Genomic DNA, 14,612 nt, shown 5'->3' with positions numbered 1-14,612 from the left:
TGCGCGAGGGAGCGCGCGCACCCGCCCGCCCCCTGGGGCTTAAGGCCTCAGCGCGCCTGCGCGCCCCGCCCCGGGCGTCCCTTTGGAGCGCCCCGGGAGTCCCCTGGGCCCCTTCGCGGGCGTGTGTGCACTTCGAGCCTGGTGCACGTGCTATGCACAGGGCGAGGTGCGAGGCACTGCCGGTGTGGTCCTCAGCCTCCCCAGGGTATTTCGAGGTCACCACCCTCCTGCCTTGCTGTTTCAACTATTATTTAATGCCCTTTGACCTTGATGGAACCAAGACTCTGCACCATCTGCCTTGCCTCTTCTGTCTGGCACCCTTGTTCCCCAGATACACGAGTGTGTCCCAACCACAGGGAGTTTCACACCTATCTACAGCATGGCTTCCAGCCTTTGCACACACCTGTTCCCCACCTGCAATTCTCTTTATCTCTTCATCTGATAAATACACAACTTTTTCCAGCATCCAGTTCAAACTTCAGCCTTTCCCAGATAGCCTAGGGTTCTACCTTGCTCGTACTTAAGACTGTACTTAAGTACAGTCTTAAATATGAAATTCTGCAATTGTTGATTAAATGCTGCCTGATTTATGGAAGGCTCTGTATCTAATGCTGAGAACATAGTGGTTTTGTTTTCAAAGAGCTTCTGGTTCAATAGAACATGTAGACCAGAAATTAGTATTTAAAATGCCTTTTGAGGGGCTGGGGTTGTGACTCAATGGCAGAAGGCTTGCCTAGCATGTGTGAGGCACTGGGTTCGATTCTCAGCACTGCAAATGAATAAAAAAGGTCCATTAACAACTACAAATACAAAAATAAAATGCCTTTTGACAAATGCTTGGTTAAGGGAAATACAAGGTACTAGGATAACATAATCTAGAGAAAATGATCTTGAAGCTATCTCTGAAAATAGTAGATGCTGTTACTGTAAAGCCTGCGTCCACAGACGCTGTAGGTGCACAATGAATATGTGGGTAAACGATGACTCTTTAGTGCAAGTCTTGGCTTTTTGCCCTGGCCCATGTGTGGGCAGGCAAGCAGGCATGTACTGATGCCTATAGTAGGTGAAGAGTCCAGTGGCAGCTGTTTCAGGAGACACAGGAAGCAGGCTGTAGTGGTTGTTTTTCCCACCTCTAGAGAAACCTCTGCTCCTTTCCCGGCACTGGGAATTGAACCCAGAGGCATTCCACCATTGACCTTCATCTCCAACTCTTTGAGACAAGGGCCTTGCTAAATTGCCCAGTCTGGCCTTGAACTTTCAATCTTCCTTCCCCAGCAGCTGACATCACATCACTAGGATTACAGGTATGCACACCTGGCCCTTTAAATAAAGTTCTTTTTCTCTGCTCCACAGAAATCCCTGAACTTGACCAAGCCTTAGGTAAGACTGTCACCCTTTCCTGATTGACAGATGTCATGGCTTGATAAGCATTTGTTCTCTTGCTGGTGACTGAGTCAGAAAGAGCCTGGCTGACAAATGAAAGAGCCAAACTAGCACATGGAGAGAAAGGATGAACCTAGAAACAATAGGATTGGAGGTGACACATCAGTTTTTCAAACCTAGCTGATCCAAAATAACCAAACTCACATGTGGCCGGAGCACCTGCTATATACCCTCTAGCAGTGAAACTGTGGGTGACGCAAAGATGACTAAGACTTACTCCCTGCCCTCAAGGTGGTAGTAAAGAAAGCAATCGGAAAATGAAATGCATGGTGGAACTCAAGTGCCATGAGACAAACCAGCTGCTGGGTCTTCAGTCCCATCCCTAACCCCCATGGTTCAGATACAGCCCACCACCTGGAAGTCACACCAACTTCTCTCACTCTGGTCAACTCCTGGCCAGCCTTCACCCTGAGGTTTCTCTTCTGTTGGGAGGAGGGGTGTGTGTGTGTGCAGGGGGGGAAGGGGGGCAGGGGGCATGAGGTGGGGGGGAATGCTGGGCATCTAACCCAGGCCTGTAAGTGCTCTGCACACTCCTAGGCCCCTGTAGCTTCTGTTCCTCAGCTGCTCTAGCCTCCTACTTCCATGTCTCCTTCAGTTCATCTTGCCCATCACCTTCCCTGGGCTACCCACTGCCCTGTAGTCCTTAGGACATGCGTGCTTCCTCCTATTTCTCGACTTGGCCCTCCATTTCTTACCTCCTCTCCCACAACAGCACGGAGAACAGAGCCTGCCACCATGCAGATTTTCATTAAATACTCGAAAGCCCAACCTCAGTGGTTCCCTTGACCCTTTCCTCTGTGCTGTGCTCTGTGTAACCAAAGTGGAAACCTACAAACTATTACCCATAGGCATTTTTGAGTTCATAGCCCAGAGGACTGCCTTGGTCAAACTGCATTCAATGCAACTGCTTCCCTTCTCAAGAGTGAAAGCTACAATGGCCTACAGTAGCCCTATGGTCCTCTTCCCGTGGATGCTCTCCCCTTTCCTCCTACAACTCCACCTGGCTACGGCTGAGACTGGCCTTGTCTGAAAACACCTGGTCAAGCTCCATCCTCAGAGACCTTGCACTTCAGGTTCTTCCATGACTCACAACTGCACTGTCCCCCAAAAGCTCATGTTAGTCTTGAATGCAACTATGTTCAGAAGGTGGGGCTTTGGGGAAAGTGATTTGATCATGAAGGCCCTGATCTCATCCATCATGGAGTCACAGAATCCATGAAGAGCGGACTCATGAAGAGTGGGTCCTTGGTGGGAGTTGCCTTCAGGGACTGTCTTGCCCCAGCTCGGCTCACTTCCCAGCTGCCACAAGCTGGCTCTGCTCCATCACACCCCTCAACCAGGACACTCTGCCCTACAGGCCCTCTGCCCCACACAGGCCGGTAGCAATGGAGCCCACAAGCCATGAACTAAAACCTCTGAACCAGGAGACAAAATCATCCTTCCTCTTCTATTTTTTCAGGTTTTTGTCACAGTGGTAAAAAGCTGGCTCAGGCCACCTTAAGGTCTTCTCCATGCAGCGCTCCCTGGGCTTCCAGACCCACACTTGTTTCTGTCCCCTTTCCCATTTTTCTTCAGAGCATTCGTCACCCTTTCAGACACTTTTGTCTTTGGAGTAGCTCCATCAAGGTGGCAACGTGGCTTGTTCACTAATTATTTCTAGCACAGAGAACAGAGCCCTGCTGACGCAGGTTCTCATTAAATACTTGAAGGCCCAACCTCAGTGGTTCCCTCGCCCCTTTATCTCTTAGGAGGATCATGGTCCTGTAAACACCCACAGGGCTCTCATTACCTGAACAGAAATTTACCAAGACTATCAATAGGCCTTCAACTGTGTGCTTGTTTTATTCAATTTTGATGATTTTATCAGTCATTTAAAATATTTTCCAGGGGCTGGGGTTATGGCTCAGGGGTAGAGCACTCACCTCACATGTGCGGGACCTTGGGTTCCATCCTCAGCACCACATAAAAATAAAGGTATTGTGTCCAACTTCAAAAAAATATATATTTTTATTTTGAAAAAATTAGAACCCACCGAAGTTAAAATAGTAATTTAAAAATAGTAATGCTGCCTGCACCCAAGTCTTGCTAAACTGCAACTGGGCAGCCTCCTCTCTAAGATCCAGACACTTCCTGGTTGCAAGAGAAGCAGCTGCATCTTTACTCAGTGGAGCTGTCTGGCCCCAGAAAGTTTGACCTTTTGTAGTGTTTTCACTCATTAGAAACTCACGACATGGCAAGTGGACATGATAGGATTTATTCCCATTTTACAGATGAAAAAACAAACCCAGAGGTCAAGTGATCTACCTGCTTCAGGCCCCAGCAGAAACGGGAGCTGAAGACTTCTGACTTCAGTAACTCAACATTCTACGGTCACTTCCTCTTGGGTGTACTATGGGAGTAATGCCAGAGTTGCTTCTCAAAACAGGTGTGCAAAGAGTTTTTTAAGTCTCAATCTTCTGGCAGTCAAAAGTAAATATTCACCAGCCCCATGTGCACAGTATTATGAGTCAGAAGTCTGTTATCAGGAGCATAAAACCACACATATTATTGGAAGTACAAGAAATATACCAAGGTGTCCACCCACCAGTTGCCCCTATTCTGAGTGCAACATTTATTGAAGGCTTACTTAGTCCTAGCTACTGTGCTCAGGACCCACAACAAAGAAGACAGACAAGGATTTTGATCCTGTGCAGTTCACACTGCAGTGGGTCCTACAGTGGGTCCTACAGTCCACACGCTGACGAGAGACAAGTGGCCTGCATCTGGATACCTCAGTGTTTTGTGTGGTCCATACAGTTCTTAATTTTTGTGTTTTTATTTTTTAGTATATTGCCAAAGCCTAGCTTCTCTGAAACAGGCAACATGTGCTAGATCCTTCAACAATAATAGGTAGTAGTCACCTGCTGCCCCACAACCAGGGCGCATGCCCTCAGCTCCCTGCAGCCTCCACCATTTCCTATTGTCTCAAACCCAGAGGACTGGCCTCAGACACTGACATGTTGGTTATTTGACATCCAAAAGAACTGAAATGGAAACCCCTGAAGCAAACAAATATCCAAACAAGATAATTTCAGATAGCATCAAGTAACAGAGAACAAAGAAACTAAGCTAAAGTGACGGATGTGATATGATTGGTGGAAAGGGCTACTTCAGATGGGGTAGTCAGGGAGGGGGATTCTCTGGGAGGCAAAAGAAAACAAGAACTGAATTATGACAAGCATGACAAGTCTGCCAACATGAAAGAAAGACGCTTCCACGCAGAGGGACCAGCACAGGCAGGAGGCGCCGGCCACTACAGACAGTTCAGCTCATTCAAGAACAGCAAGACCGGGTGGCTGAGAGCGGTAAAGAAAGATCACAGAGAAGGAAGGGGCCAGGTCACATGGCTTCGTGGTGAGAATTTTAGGATTTTGTTCAAAAAGCAAGGGGAAGCTTTTGAAGGGTTTTAACCAGCGAGTAAGGTGGTCTGCTTTACATTTTCAGAAGATCACTCTGCTGGGTAGAAAGGTGACTGAGGCAACAGAGGAAGCAGGGAACCCAACTGGGAAACCAATTGCAAGCTGTACTATGAGGTCCAATAGGTGACAGTGGCTAGGACCAGGATGGTAACAGAAAAGATGGAGAGAGGCAGCAGACTGAGCATGTCAAGGAACTTCCTTAAGGGTGGATGGAGCAGTGCGGTGGGAGGTGGTAATGAAAAGGGAGCAGTCAAGGACAACTTTGAGGTTGTGACCTGTTCTAACATCTGGAACACTGGGACCACCGGACGCCCTGGTTTTAAGAGATCAAGACTGATTCTGTATGAAGACATTGTGCCTAGATTCCTAATCTCCCTCACTTCCCATATGCAAGCAGTCCTTATGCCCCCCAGATTCAAACTTTGAAAGACCCAATTTCTTATCAATCTATTCATTCACCCTCATACCAGTCACCTCTGTCATGGCTCAGTTCTCTCTCTCTCTCTCGCCTTGACTTTTACAACAGTCTACTGTAGCCATGAATTAAAAAGCAGCTCTTATAGACATGTCTCTTAGTTCCCTGACCTCAGTCATATTTATCCTCTGTACCTAGCCAGGCTGGCCAGAGGAGGCACTCAAACATGTGATGACCTGAAAAGAGGTCTCCTCAGACGGGATAGGATGTGACTTCTCCAGAGTGGCACAGCCCTGCCCAGGATCAGACCGCTCTTCCACACAACATGAAACTGAACCAGACTCCAAATGTATGACCAAGTCCCGTAAAACTTTGCTCCACAGGAATGTTTCTAATTTGGTTTCAAACCACACTCTTTTGAGTCCCACTTTTACTGAACAGTTAATGATATCCGACAATATTATTCTTTTTCACTTTTCTTCCAAATGTAGGGAACTTATACTTCCTTAGCCTCATGTTTGCAAGGAGGCAACAGAGAGCATTACTCTGCATTTTACAAATAAGAAAACCAAAGCCCAGAAAGCAGCACCTTCATTATTTCTCGATGAAGCTGGTAACCTGGCCCAGGTGAAGGCTCATCTTCCTGGGGCTCAGAACACAGCTCAGCTCACCCCATAATAGTGCTGCAACATTCCTGGGGTTCATCTCTACGTTTACAAACTTCCTGGGTGTCAGAGTATGCTGCCACAAGGTCAAAGACCACTTTCCTTGGTGCTGGGTGAAGAGAGATTCCACCCCTTGGGCCTGGGAGAAAGAAAAGCACCTTGCTCTTCAGTCCAGGAGTCAAAACCAGTAAGAAGAGAGAGAGATCCAAGTAGACAAGAGCAGTTTCAATGGGAAAAAGAGGGGCCGCCAGCAAGAACACCAAGACCTCCTTTGGAAGGTTTCCACCCAGGAGCACCTGGGAATCAAAGTGGAAGTAGTGGGGAAGCCGGCCAGACCCTTCCTGAGCCAGTCACTTCTTCAGGGCTCCCAGGCTCCTCAGGGCCTCCTGGGCCTGGGTTAGCTGCTGCTGCAGCCTCTGGCGAGTGCTCTCGGTGGAGGCCCGCTTCAGGAGGCCCTGCATCTCCTCCACCACTGCCCGGTGGCCAGGGGTATTGTGGAAAAGCCGCACCGCCCGATCCCCACAGGAGGCCAGAAAGCGGCCAGTGATGTCGAAGGATAAGTCCGTGATATACTCCCCATGGACCTGCTCAAAGCATTCCTCCTTCTCGCCCCGTCGGGTATTGTAGAGATGAATACTAGTGCCGCTGGCCAAGGCCAAGACGTGGGTGTCAGGGGAGAGAGCCAGGCGGCACTGCATGGTGCTAGCCTCTTCAAAGCGTCCTGTTCTCAGCAGGTAGGGATCCTGCTGCTTCTTGTATTCCACATCTGTATCCCACAGTTTCCATGTACCATCCTTGGAGACAGAGGCCATCCTGTAACATGGGAAATCACAGCTTGAGCCCCAGCTCCCTCTGGCGGGGAGGCCCCTGGGGAGCCCGAGGGACCTCAGCTAGGAAGGCAAGTCTGCTTTCCCTTCAGAGCCGCAGCTCAGGCAGGTGGGAGGGCTTTGGCTGCCAGGAGCCACTGCTAAGACGCCACTGAGGGCACATTCACTCACTCACCTCCGCGAGTCGTTGGAGAAAGCGAAGGAGTGGACAGCTGCAGTGTGGCCCTTCAGTTCAAAGGCTCGCACAACCTCCTGGAAGTCCCCCTTCTTTCCAAAGCAGACTTCCCAGACCTTCACATCTGGGGTGAAGCCACACGAGGCCACAAACCTACCACACAACCCAGGTTCCTTTGAAACAATTTTATAGGCACCGTGTTCCTGCAAACCCCTTATATAGCTTTTCTGAGGATACTTTTTAATTTTTCTGTGGTGCTGGGGATAGAACCCAGGGTCTGTGCATGCTGGACAAGCCCTCTACACCCCCGCCTAGGCACAAATAACTTTTTTTGTACTGGAAACTGAATCCAGGGGTACTTAACCACTGAGCCACATGCTAGTCTTTTTAAGATATTTTTAAATTTAGAGACAGAGTCTCACTGAGTTGCTTAGCGCCTCGCTAAGTTGCTGAGGCTGGCTTTGAACTTGAGATCCCTCTGCCTCAGCCTCCCAAGCCACTGAGTACAGCACCATCTTTAAAAAAAAAAAAAAAAAAACAGGAACAATTTACCACTGAGCTACATGCACAGCCCTCTATTTTTTTACTGAGACGGAGTTTTACCAAGTTGCTTAGGGCCTCGCTAAATTGCTGAGGCTGGCCTTGAACTTGTGAACCTGTCTCAGCCTCCTCAGTCACTGTCATTTCAGGCATGCACCACTGCACACAGCACAAAGTACCTTTTAAAAGTGTTTTTTTGAATGATTTTGACCAAATTAGATGGCTTGCATGTACTAATGTATACCAACAAATTCCACCATTATGTATAATTATAATGCACCAACAAAAAACATTTTTAAAAAAGTGTTTTTGTATACATGACTTCAGTTTATCCTCACAGCTTGCTTTAAGATATGTAGAGTCCTCACTCTGCCCTTTAAACTCAAGAGATGAAGAAACACAAATTAAGGACAGTGGTGGCTTACATGAAATCTCATATACCACGGCAACATTGGGAGACTTGCACCCAGATTTCCGACTCCTCCCTGTGTGCTCTCCCCCAATACAAAGCCAGCTCTCTGTGTTGTACCTGACTTGTCTCAACCTCTCCCACCTAGATGCCTTGGCCCTTCCCAGGCTCACCTGCTGCAAGGGGATATAACAGCATAGGTATTGTTCATCTGGTTGGTGTTGATGGTAGACAGAACCTGACCTTTCAGATTCCAGATGAGGACAGTTGTGTCACTGGAGGCTGTCATGATGAACTTCCCTGAGGGGGAGGGGAATGACATGAGCTGAAGTCAATGATCTGATCCAACTGTCATTCTCCAAGAGACATTTTAAAAGCCTCTGCTGCCCAAACCATCAACGTTCCCCTCCCAGGCCAAGGGTGGCCACAGGCAAGACCTGTACAGCTCTTCCCTGCCCCCTTGCTGTGACTCTCAGGACTAAAGGGGAGCACAGAACCTGGCTGCTTGGAGTCAGAGCTCCTTGGTCACACTGAGACTGACAAAACTCCCAGGCAGCATTAAGTCATTCAGCAAATATAACTGTGGACATTTTAGTTTTTCATGCCTTGGGCAAGTTCCACCTCTGAACGCCTTTTACCTGTGTCAGCAATGCCAATGTTGATGACAGGTGCCTTGTGCTTTTTAGGGAAGTCCTCTGGGGTGGCTGTGAAGGTAAATCCCCCATCTTCTCTCTTGGTCATCTTGAAGACACGGAGAGTGTCCCCATTGGCCAGCCAAACAATGAAGGCTCTAGAGACAGATAACACATAAGTCTCTCCCTCATCTGGACCCAGAAGCCTATGTGTTCCAGGCCCTGGGGAAACTCAAGATCTCCCCTCGTGCCTTGTAAGTCTAGCCTTATAATGTAACCCCTGTTTCAAAATCTGAAGCCAGACATGGTGGTACAACACCAGTATTCCCAGCAACATGGGAGGCTGAGACCAACCTCAGCAACTCAGCAAGGCCTATGGACTTAGTAAGACTTTGTCTTGAAATAAAACAAAGAAAGGCTGGGAATGTGACTCAGTGGTAAGTGCCCCTTAATTGCCAGTACAAAAAAAAAAAAAAAAGAAGAAGAAGAAGAAGACGACGCAAAAACTATTCAAAAGCTGGCCATGGTGGCAAAACCTATAATTCCAGCTACTTGGGAGGCTGAAGGAGGAAGATCTCAAGCTTAAGACCAGCCTGGGCAACTTTGCAAGACCTAATGTCAAAATAAATAAATAAAAGGGTTGGGAACGTAGCTCAGTGGAAGAGCACCCCAAGCTCAATCCCCAGTACAGGAATCTCACAGCTTTGCCTTCCTTTAATTTCTCTGAGAGCTTCCAAGACTCGACTAGAAGCCAGGTTTTGGCATTTGCTGGATGGAATTATTTCCCCTACTCTGCTTCCAAGCTATGTAACAACATAGCCCTCCAGGAAGCCCAGGCAGTGCCCAAACTATCTGGATGCTCTCTTTCTGCCACCCCACGGAGACCCTGAGTCCCTTTCACTACTCCCACCAGATATGGGAAAGCTATAAGCCTGGGGTGAGACTTCTACGCAAACCTGAGGTCCCATCCTGTCCCACCTGCAGTCAGGGCTGAAGCGCACCAAGGTGGCGTGATCCAACTCCACGTTGGCTCTCATGCTGCGGTGCTCCCGCTGGAGGAAGTCCTTGGTGCTCCAGATGCGGACTGTGCGATCATCTGCACAGGTGGCCAGATACTTGCCATTGCTGCTAAAGTCCATGCAAGATATGTTTCCGCTGTGGCTCTAGGGGACGGGTTGGAGTAAGTGTGAATGGGAGCCTCCCAGAGGAACAAGGAAGCCTAACCTGGAGCCATGACTATGGACCCCTATTGCTGGAATAAGAAAGGCTAAGATGAGACATGCTTAATGATTTTTCAGAGGAAGAGAGGCCTGCAATGTGCATTGATCAGTACAAAGGAAAAAGTCTGCAAGGGTCTGAGTCTTCGTGTGTGGGCACTGTGTGGGCACCCATGAGTACTCATGTACCTTCAGCGCTGCAGCCAGGAGACGGTGAGTGAAGCTATGTTGCTGAGGCTTCTCCTTGCGAATCCGCTGACTCTGTTTCAGCTTCTTGGATCCTGACTTCTTGGTTCCATTTGCTTTCTGGCCTATTAGGAAGGCTCAAGTCATCATTCACTCATCTGAAAGCACTTAAACTGACTAGGCACTGAGAAGAGCAGCAAGAGAGGACCAGATATGGCTCTTGTCCTCGAGAAGAGAGAAATATTATATGTGAAACGGGCAAAAACAAAGGCTTTGGAATTAGACCTGGGTGTGGATTCTGTGTCTACCACTGAGTGACCTTGAGAAGGCTACTTGCTTTTAGTTCATAGAGCACTTCAGTGCAAATTAGAAAAGGCACCAAGGCACCCTCTCTGGGCTGAAATAGCTGAGTGGGCTCATAGCACAGCCAGTGTAGTGTGGATTCTTGGCCAGATTATTCCTATACAGGAAATAATGTGCAAAACCAAATCTGGAGGCTTGAATCTTGGATTAGTGACTTAACTGATCTGGGCTTAAAGAGAGACTAGGAGAACTAGATGACAAGCCAAGAGCACCCAACACATGCATTAAAGATCCAAGGAAATCTCAGAAAGAACTCAGAAAGATTAACATGTCTTAAGCATCTATCTACCCTGTGCCAGGAATGGTGCCAGTCAGTTTTACATAATATGTTAGAGAATCAGGCTAGGCACAAAGCTAGATGGTGGCAGATGTCCCCCCATTCCTACAGGAAACATACCTCCCAAGCCTTGCACACAAAGATGGTCACAATCTGGCTCTGCTTACCTTTCCAGCCTTGTCTAATAAGCCCCACCTGACCTTTGAGCACAACAAATGCTGTTTTGGAATTCGCTGCCTTTATGAGTTTTGCCATTGGAAGGAATGCCTGCCATTCTTAGCCTCCTGGCAAACTCTTCCTACACAACTATCCTTCAGAACCCCACACCACTGGCTGGGGCTGTAGCTCAGTTGCAGAGTGCTTGCCTTGGGCTCCATCCCAGCATCAAAAGAGATAACAGAAGAACCCCTAGCCCTCTCCTGGGTTTCCTACTCTCAGCAAAGATATCATTGACTACCACCCCCTCCAGAAAAGCAGGGCTGGCCATTCTCCCTCTTTTTTTTTTTTCTGTTTTCCAGTACTGACCTCTTTTGTGGCATTTATTACACAATTTTTTTTCGCGTGCATTCTTAGGGTATTTATATTTACATATTTACATTTTAGATGTACATTTTTAGATGCACTTTTTTTTTTTTTAAATTTTGAGACAGGGCTTCGCTGAGGTGCTTAGGGCCTCGCCAAACTGCTGAGGTTAGCTTTGAACTTGAGATCCTTCTGCTTCAGCCTCCCAAGTCGCTGGGATTGCAGGAGTGCGCCACCGCGCCCGACTGGATACAATTCCTTACTGGACTCATTAAAGGAAAAGATCCCAAGTCTACCAGCCCGATCCACGTTGCCGTAGGTCGCAAAACTAATAGAGAGTGCTTAAGAACGAACGCCCGCTCCCCGTCCCCCGCCCCCACCGCCCCGCACAGCACGCTCCAGAGTTTGCAGCTCTCCTGGCGACCCGGGCGACCAAAGCAGCGTGGCCTTGTCCTGCCAGAGGGCCGCGGCACAGGGCCCTGGTCCCAACAAGCCCCCTGCCCTGGGGTGCGGCCGGCCCGCCGACGCGGCGCCCGGCCTCTGGGAGGAGGTTCACTTTACCACGGGAGAAACTGAGGCCTAGGATCCCCGGCCTGCGCCGGCCCAAGCCGCCGGCCGCCCCACGCGGACACCGGGCGCGCGGCCCCTCCCCGCCCCGGCCCTACTTACGGACCGGCCGGCCGCCCCTCTCCTCCTCGGCGCGCAGCCACCCCCGCGCTACCGCCGCCGTGGCCATCAGGGCCAGCAGTCCGACCAACAGAGACAGCCCCATCAGCTCCGGCATCTGAGGCAGCTCCATGACACCCGCACGCTGCCACCTCAGCCGCCTACTACGCTGGCGCCCGCACGTCTCCGCGCACGCGGGGGCGGGGCCTGGCCGTTAGCGCGCCTCGAGGGGAGGGGCCTGGCGGTTGGCGGTTCCCGGAGGGGCGGGGCCTGCCCGTTGAAAGCTTTTGAGGGGCGGGGTCTAGCCGTTGGAGGGCCTGGAGCCCCTTCCTCTAGGCGGTTGGAGGGCACCTCGAGGGGCGTGGCCTATCATTAGCTCGCCCAATCGAAGGGCGGGGCCTGGCCTTGGGCCCTTCTTGCGAGGCGGTGCCAGATGTGGGCGTGTCTGAGGGCGGGCCCTGGTGATCCGCGGGTGTCTGACTGCGGAGGTCGTGCAGACGCTGAGGGTGCAGGTAGTGAGATCAGAAGGTCCTCGTCATTTCTATCTTGAGTAACTTGCTGATAACAGTTTATTAAAGGCTTATTCTGACCTTGCCACACTGGATCCTTTCAAGGAAGCAGAGCAGGGGCTTTATTCGCATTTGACCCGTGGGAGAGTCTTCTTAGCAACAGGTGAAAGTTAGATGGGCTCTTGCTGTTACTGAAGGGGCAGAAGGGTAGTCCTGGCATCGGAGGGGGGAGCATCCTAGCAAAGACCTGAAGAACAGGGATGTTGTAGAGAGGCAGGGCATGAACACGATAAAAAGATGGCAGACAAGGTCCGAAAGTCTTCAAGGCCTCAACTGCCAGCTCCATCCAGCATGCGGGATCACAGGAGGCAGTGGGGCAAAATCCATGTCTGGATTCTCTGGATGTGTAAAGACAAAAAGACAGAAACCCGGAAGTAGCTGCAAGGATATGAGGAGTTGAAAAGAGCCTGGGCTGGGGATGGCCTGGGGAAGGAAAGGAAGTTGAAAAGCAGATTTTATTTTTTACAGTGTTGGGGATTGAACCCAGGGCCTCACATATGCTAGACAAGCACTGAGCACCCCAGCCTCTGAAAGCTTCTTAATCAAAATATAATAATAATACTTATAATTATTATTATTATAGAATCAACAGGTAGTTGAAAAAATGAAGAGGTCCCAAGGACATTTCCACTCAGTTTCATCCAATAGTAACATTTCGCAAAACTGTAGTAGAAGATCACAACCAGGAACTTGACATTGATACAATAATCTACAGAGGTTTTTTTCAGATTGTGCCAAAAAGGACAAAAAAGATTGAGAGAATTTGGATTAGACCTGCATGGCTGGAAAGGGGATATTCCCAGTATGGTCATATTCCCTGGACTCCCAGCCCCACAGCCCAGAGCAAATCGAAGTACCAGGATCAGTATTCCAGCTTCTAATATTTCCATCTCCACCAGGGAGCTACCTTTCCTCATCATCCAAGCCCTGCAGCTTTAATTTATAAGGACCCTCTAAGGAGACAGGGTACCACAGGCTGACTGACAGACACAGCCGCAGTCTCGCAGTCTCGGTGAGGAAACAGATCCAGTCAGAAGGCAAATGGAGCAGCTTCATTTCCTTCCCTTTTGTCCTTTGCAGGAAACTGACATTGACTCAGTTGTGGGCAGTGGGGTGGGGAGTGCCAGGAGACGGGTGTTCAGAGTCTCCTGGGGCTTTTCCTCCTTGACTTGCTATTTAGAAGTGTAGGCATGGCCATGAACCACCATCTTTCGCCACCATCTAGAGGCCAAGCTTTTACTTTTTTTTTTTTTTTCAAGCTTTTACTTTTAAAAGCATATTGCATGGGACATTTATTGATCCAGCAGTTTTGGGTTTCTTTAATCCCACGTTGTCTCCACTGATTAGGAGACAGACTATATGAAGTCGGGTGATGTTTCCAAGGTGGCACAAGTAGGGAGAGAACCTGGGGACTTGTTGCAATTCATGAATATGGGACAAAGAAAAGCAAGAGCAGCCCTCTTTGTACAGTTCAGGCAAGGCTACAAAATCCGTTCACAGCAGTGGCTTTTAAAACAGGTGATGTCAGAGCTGTGGATGTAGCTCAGTGCTAGAGTGCATGTCTGGCATACATGAATCCCTCCCTGGGTTTGATACCCAGTACTACCCCCCCAAAAAAATAGATGATGTTATGAAATAATTTAGTTTTAATCAGACTCGGGAAAAAAATAACAGGATCAGGTCAAGTAACTTGCCCCAGGTCAACAGGGAAGCAGGGAGAGAATCCCGAGTCAGACCTAGTTCTGCTATGCTCCAAGATCCACACTCCTCCCATGAAGCCTTGTGCTAACCCTCATGTGCTGTGTAGCCCACTTGGAAGCCAAGATCAAAGTCAGGCAGGACATGGACATAAAGTAGGATTTGGGGGAGCTAGGTGGATCAGGGAGAGGATGCCAAGGACAGGGGGCCTTGGCTGACCTGTACAGTCAAGCTGTAGCTTCAAGCATCAGCATATGGAGAGGTGAGGCAGAGGGAGGGAGGGAATTCTGGGTAGGGAAGGAGTCTCAGCCTGCCTCCCCTGTGGGAGGATAATGCCTTGTGAGGGCAAAGCAGGATGCTGCAGCCCAGGACTCAAAAAGACTCATAACCCAAAAAGACTCATAACCCCTTGTAATGTGAAGGGAGGGAGACTGTGGAGAAAGGAGGCTGGGGGAAGTTGCACCTTGAACATGTGCTCAGAAGGTTGGCCTCAGCAGGGGCAAGTATGTGTTAGACAAAGTAATCAGATTCCTCATTATTTAAATAGTGG

General features: G+C 49.3%; 1 protein-coding gene across 1 annotated transcript; it reads right to left on the bottom strand.

Moving 5' to 3' along the window:
* Window positions 1-3,676: 3,676 nt before the first annotated feature.
* On the bottom strand, window positions 3,677-12,964 carry Tbl2 (transducin beta like 2). The gene is made up of 7 exons (XM_076840631.2): window positions 11,799-12,964; window positions 9,971-10,092; window positions 9,543-9,727; window positions 8,571-8,722; window positions 8,106-8,232; window positions 6,984-7,136; window positions 3,677-6,794 (listed from the first exon to the last, which is right to left on the bottom strand). The coding sequence occupies exons 1-7, from the start codon at window positions 11,926-11,928 to the stop codon at window positions 6,332-6,334; spliced, it is 1,332 nt and encodes a 443-aa protein (XP_076696746.1). The 5' UTR covers window positions 11,929-12,964; the 3' UTR covers window positions 3,677-6,331.
* Between the last annotated feature and the right edge of the window lie 1,648 nt (window positions 12,965-14,612).

The sequence above is a fragment of the Callospermophilus lateralis genome, chromosome 19 (genome assembly GCF_048772815.1).
Source record: "Callospermophilus lateralis isolate mCalLat2 chromosome 19, mCalLat2.hap1, whole genome shotgun sequence".
NCBI lineage: Eukaryota > Metazoa > Chordata > Mammalia > Rodentia > Sciuridae > Callospermophilus > Callospermophilus lateralis.
This window is presented reverse-complemented; position numbering and strand designations above follow the sequence as displayed.